General features: G+C 42.7%; 4 protein-coding genes across 4 annotated transcripts; 2 read left to right on the top strand and 2 right to left on the bottom strand.

The window, feature by feature from the left end:
- Window positions 1-42: 42 nt before the first annotated feature.
- On the bottom strand, window positions 43-1,122 carry HYR1 (Hyr1p; the record flags this gene model as incomplete). Its single annotated transcript, XM_018858047.1, has 1 exon — window positions 43-1,122. A coding segment is annotated over one exon (1,080 nt), but the record flags the coding sequence as incomplete, so codon positions are not given.
- A 3,646-nt stretch (window positions 1,123-4,768) lies between these two features.
- METBIDRAFT_13698 (putative aldo-keto reductase) lies at window positions 4,769-5,638 on the top strand (the record flags this gene model as incomplete). Its single annotated transcript, XM_018854414.1, has 1 exon — window positions 4,769-5,638. The coding sequence occupies one exon, from the start codon at window positions 4,769-4,771 to the stop codon at window positions 5,636-5,638; it is 870 nt and encodes a 289-aa protein (XP_018709941.1).
- Window positions 5,639-6,073: 435 nt separating this feature from the next.
- On the top strand, window positions 6,074-8,066 carry METBIDRAFT_33572 (uncharacterized protein). Its single transcript, XM_018856335.1, has one exon. The coding sequence runs from the start codon at window positions 6,158-6,160 to the stop codon at window positions 7,979-7,981; it is 1,824 nt and encodes a 607-aa protein (XP_018709940.1). The 5' UTR covers window positions 6,074-6,157; the 3' UTR covers window positions 7,982-8,066.
- Window positions 7,977-9,936, bottom strand: METBIDRAFT_33571 (alpha-mannosyltransferase). The gene has a single exon (XM_018856334.1). It carries the CDS (start codon window positions 9,624-9,626, stop codon window positions 8,055-8,057), a length of 1,572 nt encoding a protein of 523 aa, XP_018709939.1. The 5' UTR covers window positions 9,627-9,936; the 3' UTR covers window positions 7,977-8,054.
- Between the last annotated feature and the right edge of the window lie 32 nt (window positions 9,937-9,968).

Raw genomic sequence — 9,968 nt, 5'->3', positions numbered from 1 at the left:
AGTTGGGACCTCAGACGAAGTTGGGACCTCAGATGAAGTTGGGACCTCAGATGAAGTTGGAGCCTCAGATGAAGTTGGAACTGAAGTTGCGGAAGAAAGAGCGGTGGTTGTGACATCAGGAAATGTAAATAGACAGAAGCATGTGTCTGGGATTTCATTAGGGGCAGGATCATTGTAAGTGATACGTCTGTTAAGCAACGGTGGTGAAGCGCTGAAGCCCGAGCTTTGATATCCTAAACCAATATCAAATTCAACCAGGAGCAATCCTGTCAAACTGAGGGTCAAGATACCCGTGCTGGGATCATAACTGTTCCCGATAAAAACAAGGTTAACCTGAATACTGTTTCCTCCGCCAAAACCTGCCACTTTGATGGGGTTATCAGGTATCAAAGATACGCTCAATCCTAAAATACTCAACACAGAGTTAGAGGACGCTAGGTAGACAGTTTGAGTCTCTGCGAGAGAGAACAAAAGTTCCCCGACTGCCAACTGCAAACCCATTTCCGCCCCAGGACCGACAGTGATACAACCAGTTCCATCGATGCTTGTAGTTTGCAACCAGTAAGTGTTGTACAAACAAATAGAACCGTCATTTGTAATTCTCGAGAGTCCACCATCTCCAAGAACTTGCTCGATAACCAAAAGTGCACCCCCACTAGACTCCCTCCGGAACACCATCATACCGGTATTGGACCATGAGGTTACAGAAGTTACAATGAATGGCGATCCGATGAGGGTCGCGCCAGATATACCAAAGTACATATCACCAGTGTTATCAAAAGATCCAACAGTAGCAATGTCATAAGTAGAAAGAAGCGGCGATGCCATGGAGTTGAACGACACAACCCCAGAGTTCACAAAGTAACCGCCTGTCATAACTACTGAAGAAGTCAAGCCGTTAGCGCTCGTGACGTAGAAGCCACCTGCATTGTCAACAGTGCCCACTATAGTCACAAGAACACTATTAACAATCGAATAGTAAACTCCAGCATTGATAATAAGATTTCCTATGGATATGTCAAGTGTGGTTATCTGTACGGTGTTTTCAGTTATGGTGACCGCGAATACCAAGATGAGGAAATACGAGATCGCCACGACCAGCGCGCCTATTCCTGGTTTCATGGTGTGGTGGATAAGAATGAACAGGTCTAAAAATGTAATTGGAAGACTCGAAAAGCCAGGTCTCCCGGCTTTTATTTCAATTCCAAAGAACTTTCCGAAATGTATCGGGAAACTTTAAGTTCACATTGGTATTGACCTCGTGATTTCAGCTTGCCTTCCTTGCATATGGAGGTGGAGTCATTTCCCCATGTGCGACGCGTGCAGGCCCGAAGCCTAAAATTTACGCTGCTTCAAAACTTCACTCTTTTGGAATTCATGGGAGTAATGAACAGCAAAAGGCTCTGAAAGGGGCTAAAAATCAATGAGATTTCTAGTTGGACCCAAAATTATTTATAAGTAGTAGCTCCGGAACGCTTGGTCAGCACAGAATTGTTCTCATCACTCCTTCTTTCTCCCTCGCACAGAGAAACTTAATTCTAAATATAAAAATCTGGGTATTTACTTGAGCCAAGAAAGCCTGACCTATATGCGAAAGAAATTGAAGGATATACCAAAATGGGCCTATCAGCATTTTCTTATTTTCGAAAGGCGGTACTTACAATACACGAGCTATCCAAGGTATAAAGAGTTCTGGAGCTACACTACACTACCTTTTTGTTGAAGTAGGATGTCGACCGGGCAGATTAAGCTGGTCAACGTATCAGCTTACCCTGTTTATGCGCTCGCATGACTAGGAAGTACGCTTATTCTGATTTTGAATGCGGTTTTCAGTGCTCGCATCTAATGCTATAGCGAAAAGTAGTGGTTACGGTAACCAAGATTAAATTTTCGCACTAGCCTGTGGCAAGACAAATGCGCGGAATCCGAATATTAGGTTTTGATTCGCGGAATGATATTTTGGTAAACTAGTCAGAAAACTGGGATTTGGGGGAGAGGCATTGTTGGGTAGTCGAAAGGCATCCTTCAAAATATGCCCGCTGTATATGTCCGGCAGATAGATATTAAGCAATCGTTTTCTTGGATCCTCGCATACTGCAAGCGAGCTTTCTTACTCTAAAAAGAGACGGGATTCACAATGTTTTCTGCAACATATTTCTTCAGCACTTCAAAATTTTTGGGGGAAACAAAATTTTTATGCAGATAAGATAACATTGCCGATGGTGGGATCAATTGGTCATCATATGTTTGGACTACAATTACTGTACACTGTCTGTAGGTTCTATCAAATTCTAGACTTCATGGAGACAATTTGCAAAATACTATACAGTAGAGTTTCGGGTACTAAATATTATAAGTACTCGGCGATAAACAACTTAGCTAGCCTTAATTCAACAACAACTTCGCTGTACCAGAACTGTAATTCGCACCATTAGAGTATTGTGCTAGAACCCAAAACATCCCTAGCTCTGCCAATATGACGTATTGTTTGGTGAGTCGAGTCAATATCAGTGAAAGTCTATTGTGGACATGCAAGTCATTTTTGCCATGAAGTAAAATGCACACTCTTTGATGAGAATAGACCCCGCAGAGTCGGAGCTGGGAGCAGACGCATTGGCCGCATAGAAAAATTTCATCAAAGATAAGAGACATGAACTACTCATTAATCTCTTGGGATAAAATACGTCACGATGCTCAACAGGGATGTTTTTTAACCATATCAAATTAGGCCCAAAGTCTACTTAAACTAACGCGACTTTCTCTTTTCTCGCTGTATGCACACTGGCAAAATCTCGACTGGTCAGGTTCGCTTCTCATGTTTGCTCCCTCTTTAAGGTTTGATAGTAGCACCGAGTCTAAGGTCTGCCCCAACACATACCCGCTAAGGTCCATATTTCGAAAAAAAAAAGCATCATAATTAATATATATATATATTTACATATACATATATTTATCCCTTATCGAGTTTTGTCAAGACCGTGACCAGCAAGAAAGCATGGAAGTATCGACCGTAGAATTCACGCGTTTGGAGTTGCCACAGTTTTATTGAAAGGATTCAACAATGAGGGATAGATAGTCGTATATACTTGAGAGCAAACTAGAATTTAATTTTCAATGGTGGGGTGATGTGGAAAGAATCATGAGATGCTCCACTAAGGGACAAGAAAAGTCAAAATATTTATCTGAGCAACTGAGGGGTTTTCTGCACGTCGCTAAATACCAGATACTACCCCTATGGTCTTAAGAAAGCCCACGAGGTCAACATTAACCCCATGTATATTTCCAAATATCTGAATAGCTGTCATGGGGGACTCGTCCCAGATAGGCATGTCGGAAACACTAAGGAGTGAGCAAAGGTGTGCTACTACAAACTACCAAAGACCGTGATCAACGAATTGGACGGTCGTTTGGGATATTAGGTTCGAAAATGGGAGCCTATTCAGGATGTTTATGAGTTGCGACCAGAGAGGTGGAGCCGCGATCTGTTATGGGCTTTCTGAATTACAATCACTTGCTCGGAGGTAATGTACATACACCCATCCAGGTTTAATAATGTGGTTTCTGCATAACACAGGACGATATGGCTTGGTATCAAATGACAGCTGCAATGTTATCAGCTGAGAGTTATTCGACATTGAAGCAACGATATATCTAAAAGATTGCAAAGGTTATACTTTCATGTTATCATGAATAATTCAACAAAACCAAATATACCTTTGTGAACCATTGTGTTCCGTCTAGTACTATAAGACATCTTATCGAATAGTTTTCCCTTCCCAGGTCCTTCTCCGTCTTATCCATGTGATCTGATATAAATGATCTCAATACTATAGTAGTTGAAGGATTGCAAACACAAATTATTCTTGCAAAGTCATTTACTTTAGCTAAAAATGTTGTCACCTAATTTGCAGTCGAAATCAACCAAATAAAAACAGGCATTGCAGAATGGTAGAAGTTTTCCTGAAATTCCAAACTAAGTCATAGCGGAAATGAGGCCTTGGGAGACAAGACTGACTACTTTTTAACTCCTAAGGCTTTGTAAGTGCTCTTAAACACCCAAATTTTAGTTTACAGTGACCTGGAAAGACTTATACGTCATCTCTTTCCACAAATCTTTTCTGGTCCTTATGGACAGTCGAGGAGTTGATTTTCGGTGGCTTATTGTCTCACACCCGAGATATAAGACTTTATAGCCATCATCTAGAGACGTAAACAGGATGCCTCCAGATAGAGGCAATTGCACTATTGGGGATGAAAGGAAATGGATATAGTTCTGTCCTCACTCTCGAGCTATAAGAGGTTTTTATTGTACTTGCATTCTTCATTTTCAACTTGTTTGATCACGTGACGTGAGTTCATTTTCAGTTTTCAGAGTGCATGTCAAGTTTGCCGCAACTATACTCAGCACAGGACATCAACTCCAAACGACCCCTGTTTTCTTTGTGTCTTATTTTTTAATTGTTAGATTATTCATTATCGAAGTTGATTTTCCTAAGCATTTAATTTGGGCATGTAATATGAGAGGTGCGAGGCGCAGTGATGAAAATGAAAGTTGTAAGATGCCGTGTTAAAAAGCAACTCGAGACCGCTCCGCATCGCAATCGCAAACATCGCAATAGTAACATTGCTGCCGAAGACCAATCTTTGCTGAAGATCCGTGGCGGTATTTAAATCACGCCCCAATCGCTACACAATGTGCAAGCCCACTTAAAATCCAGGTAATTTTATCTACATCATACGAATCTGTCCACCAAATCACCCTCGAACTATGTCTGCGCAATTCAACACGAAAACATATCAATTGAACAACAGCAAAACAATCCCCGCTGTAGCCCTTGGTACGTGGTTGGCCACAGACAACGACTGCGTGGAGGCAGTCTCTTATGCCTTGAAGAATGGATACAGACATATCGACACAGCGGCTCACTATGGCTGCGAAAAGGAAGTAGGCCAGGGTATTAGAGAGTCCGGAATTCCCAGAGAAGAGATTTTTCTCACCACAAAAGTATGGAATTTTGATCACAAAAACGTCAAAGGGGCCTTTGAGGATTCCTTAAGCAGATTAGGATTGGACTACGTGGATATGTACTTACTTCACTGGCCAAAGTCTCTTGACCCAGCAACAGAGTTTCCTTACAAAGACTGGGACTTTGTCGACACGTACAAAGAGATGCAAAAGTTGTTGGACACTGGAAAAGTAAAGTCGATCGGCATCTCGAACTTTACCGTTGCTAAGGCTAGAAAGCTATTGGCTGACCCTGGAGTGACAGTCAAGCCTGTCGTGAACCAAATCGAGGGTCATCCATTGTTGCCACAGCCAGAATTAACGAAATGGTTCCGAGACCAGAACATTGTTATCGAATGTTACTGTCCATTGGGCTCCTCAGAAACTACTTTGGTGAAGACTGATGAAATTGTTGACATCGCTAAGAGGAATAATGTTGATGTCGGGCAAGTCTTGATATCATGGGGTGTGCAACGAAACACAGTTGTTTTGCCCAAGTCTACGAAGAAAGACAGGATAATTTCGAACTTGAAGACTTTTACTCTAAGTGACGAAGATATGCACATACTCGACACTCTCACCGACAAGTACGGTGTTCAAAGGGCTGTTCCAGATGACGTATTCGAGGACTAATTGATCTTTATGAGACGTTAATAAGTTAACCCAATCACAAGAAATGAAATGTATGCAATATTTAAATATACTGTAGCATCTGCGAACAAATGTTGAGCAAACCCTCATTATAAGTGCTCCTGGAGCACGAGAGGTCTACAACACATGGATATATAGTTCCAAGCCACTACTTAGAAGTAATCCAAAATGTTTGAGAAGACACCACTCCAAAAACTGTGGAATGAAAGTCGCGATTATTTTTGAACATAAGGGCTTAACTTTTGCATAGATCTCCAGAATTCCACTTCTCCTGCGCCTGAGGTATCGTGCTCTGCCTCAAATATTAGATCTTATCTCAGATAGGCAGATCTCTTAACACACCTTATGCAGGATGTATGCCACCCAATGCTGGAAACAAGGCTTGTGCCCCGAAATCGGAGCTAACCCTCGCGTGCTTGAGGATCGATACCTGCAGTTATATAGTAAAAAATAATTTATACACAAGGAGTTTGGGGCGACAGAGAAAGCCATCATACCAGAATGTTCGGCTGCCTGACGAATCGCGTGGTTTGGGTGTCCTTCCTGCTAAATGTAATTCTTGGATGCTGGATTGTCTACTTTACGTCAAAAGCTGCTAGTCACCGAAAGACTCCTTCGGATCTTCTTTTTTTGGGTCATCGATTACCTTCAATCTTTCAAAATGCAACAGAAAATCACTGGAAGTTTCCAATTGATTTCGAGAACGCCACTGCAGTATTCAATAGTGTATACGGGGCTACTAAAGAAAAGGACTCCAACATGAATCCTGTCGGGGTTAACTTCTTTCCTGCTTATATTGCTCCCAATACATTTATGTATCACAGTCGGGATGACCCAAGGATACCTGAACTGTATGAATGGCTTGCCATGGATTACGAATTCAGCTATAGCTTTGCCTCTTTTGGACGTGGAATCCCCAGAAGACATACGGATGGGCCCGGTAAGCCAGGAAGTCCAGAAAGGCCTTCCCCTGGCCTGCCTGGAGGCAGAGCTCTGCGGAAGGATCCACCTAAAATATCCAGCCCAGAAGCATTGAAACACAATATCAATTTGGAAAAGCAATTTCCAGAGAAAAAGCAATCCTACTTGTTCACTTTCAAGAACAAACATCCATTAGACAAGTTAATCTTCTTAGATGGAGATTCAGCCGCCAAATCTACAACAGGTGAGATGGATCAGCAAATGATACTCAGTCAACAGGAGGATGTAGATGGTTATGTCAATGAAAGGGAAGCAGCAGATAGAATTTGCAAATGGGGAAGCGCATTTGGATTACAAGGCATAGTTCGCCTTGAGGTCGGATTCGAATTAATCTTGTGTGATTTTCATCGAGACCTTGAGCTCATCTCCAATGTCACGTTGTACAACACTACTAATTTGGCTGGATTCCCCTGCGAAATACCGGAGCCTAAAAGCGGCTTGGAGAAGTCCAGAAGTAGGCTCATGGATGGTTGGCAATCCATGAGTAGATTTGAGTGGATGAGATCAGGTGCGGATGTAAATGATGGTGACGAAAGAATATTGGTTGATTTTTCGAATATGGTTACACCATTGAATAAGACATGGATTGACCCCGATCCTTATCAAAGAAGAATCAACACAATTCCCCAGGACCTTAAAAACAGTATTCTCATAGAACTTGAGAGTACCATATCCAAAGGTGTGAACCCCTTCCATCGCACCAACTGGCCTCAAATCATCGGCCATATCGTCAACAAGTTTTCACCCATGCTTTTGAATTTGAACAACACTCTCGCTATTTTTGAAAGCTCTCCGGATTCAGATTTAGCACTGGCATTAAAAAGAGCTTCTGAAAGTATTTCAACGTCCACTTTTAATTTCATCAGAAGATATAGCGATGAAGATATTACGGATGATAATAATCGAAGTTTTATGGCTTTACGATTTGCAGTGGAAGATTATGTTCACAACACATTTGAAATTCAAACTCAACTGGATCGGTTAATCTATTCATCTGTGTACAAAGTCACTAAAGAAATCATCGATGCAATATTCAGATTACATGCTGTTTCTATAGCTATCCTTCCAGACTTTTACGTGGTGCCAACTGTCAATAATTACACCGAACACAAAGAGGCCATTTTACGGGAGAATAGGTCTCTCCAAGCGCTTTTGAAATCCTTGAGGTGGTCAGCTTTCACCAGATGCTCTCGAAAGTGTGGTTGGAATGAGGTTTGTGCTGTGCCAGGATGGGGTCCAGGGCCAATGGGCTGGATGTTTGGCAACGAAAAATACTTGCACTACGAACTGGGCAGCTACAGGGTGAATAAGGAGCTACAATGTGTGAGTATCAAAGATTTGTGATGATGAAAGAATTTATTGTTCTAGAATATATAGAAATGCTTTTAATGTGAGCTGCTATGCAATGAAGCCAGCTTCATACAGTGGTGATTAAGGGACGATTCCAGACCAGTGCAATCGTCTTATATTGAAGTTTTTTTTCTTCAGAAAACTCGATGATTTCTCCACCTTCGTCACTAGACGCACAGTAGTAGATACCGCCACAGCCCCGACTGCGATCCTTGACAAAGCGTGATGTGATGTTCGACAGGTTTCGCTCATTAAGGTGTTCTATAGAAGCCGGAAGAGCTGCATGCTTGATTTCAACCAGGCTCTTATAGTTGTCTCGCAAATCAAAAATGGAGTAGTTGAACTTTTTCCTCAAATGCGGATACAGCAAGAAATCTACGAGCCAAGAATCTCTTTTGCAAACGTTTAGAGCTCCGTTTGTCCAAAGAAGCTCTCTTTCCTTGCTGAAATGACCAATCTGAGTGGAGCAGACGGTGTTGTTGGTTTCCATTACTCCGACGGCAGCGGCGGATATTTCGTTGAAATGAAAATTAGAATTTCCACTTATTAGTTGGCCGAGCCAAAACAAGTCTTTGTCTCCGCACATGATCCTTCCTGACTTGAACCAATATTGAAGAGCCAAGGATATTATGATGCCCAGAAGATGGGAGCTTCTTCTGAGAACAACGACACCACTTTCCATGACATGCTTAGACTTGAAATTGAAAAAGTTGTTGTCAAACTTTGAGCAATCAATCGACACATTGAAAAGCTCGTCACTTCTGGGTATTATCGATGAGAAAAACTCAAACTGTGAGTTGGAAAGTGTTTCAGACAACTCGCGATCCTTGAAGAAATATGCCCCAGTACGTTTGTATCCATCGAAATCAAAGAAGGTTTCGGGCTTCACGAAGGGGACGACATCTGCATCTACGAGAATGATCTCCTCGAAAGTGCTGAAAAGAGCAGCGAACCACTTGTTGTTATACCCACGGAAAACTTGGCTGAACCCACTTCTTAGTGTGGGGGAAACATCCATGAATTCCACAATTTGCTTGCCTTTCGTCACCAGCTTTAGCAAGCTTATTGAAGCTGCCGACAAATCACCTTTATGTATGACTTGAATGGGGAGGGTATTCCCTAAATGATGGAGTACTTGAAGTAAGCGGCAGGCAAACTCAGTATTGGCATCGTCTAGACTGACAACAATCCCTCTGCCCCTGGACATGTTGACATAGCGTGACCAATAGAATCCCCGACCAAGCACAAAGGGTGCCCAGTCATGGTGTGCGATGAGCGGGAGGTCACCAGAAAACATGGGTAGGAGTTCGGCCCCCATGAGAGCCGAGTCACGTGTTTCGTCAAGCTGGAAGTCCAAGTGGCACTTCAAATATACACGGAGGTGGTCCACATGGTTAGCGATCTGGCGACTGGTCAAGTATCGCGAGTCGGATGGCCGAGAAGTGGCCAGGGCTCTTACGAAGTCAAAGTATTTCTGGCATTTCTCGTGGGCATGTGAGTACGGCCCAACAGCAGATATCACACTAGGCACAATCTGCTCAAAAGGCACGCTTTGGTACGATGAATTGGGCCAGAACATGTAAGATAGACATAGTACCCATGCTATGATGAGCAGAGTGACGCGGAACTTCGACTTCATTTCTCATGTTCTTTTCTATGTGCTTCAAGAAAATCAATCAGCACCGGAGCGATCGTGAGATTCGGATTGGAATGATGCCAGGCGGGCTCGGCCAGGCGCTATTTCGGTGGAATCGCAGGTACGGTTCGTGCGGAGAACTCCTGACTATTTCCTCAAGGGCTGTGTCCTCAAGCAGGCGTGTGGAATGAGAGGCTGTGTATGGGAAAGAGACGATGCTTCTTCAGGACAAGAGCACCCCTTGTAAATACGACTGTAAACAATTCAAGTCAAAAAAAAAACGTGGACGGTCAGTGGGGTCGAAACCACAGAGTATGTACTGCAATGGTTTTTTTTTTTTTTTTT

This window comes from Metschnikowia bicuspidata, assembly GCF_001664035.1.
Source record: "Metschnikowia bicuspidata var. bicuspidata NRRL YB-4993 chromosome Unknown METBIscaffold_7, whole genome shotgun sequence".
Classification (NCBI taxonomy): Eukaryota; Fungi; Ascomycota; class Pichiomycetes; order Serinales; family Metschnikowiaceae; genus Metschnikowia; species Metschnikowia bicuspidata.
This window is presented reverse-complemented; position numbering and strand designations above follow the sequence as displayed.

Bases quoted from the DNA above. Each gene is read 5' to 3' on its own strand.
- METBIDRAFT_33572 (XM_018856335.1), top strand. From the start codon at position 6,158: ATGTTCGGCTGCCTGACGAATCGCGTGGTTTGGGTGTCCTTCCTGCTA.
- METBIDRAFT_33571 (XM_018856334.1), bottom strand. From the start codon at position 9,626: ATGAAGTCGAAGTTCCGCGTCACTCTGCTCATCATAGCATGGGTACTA.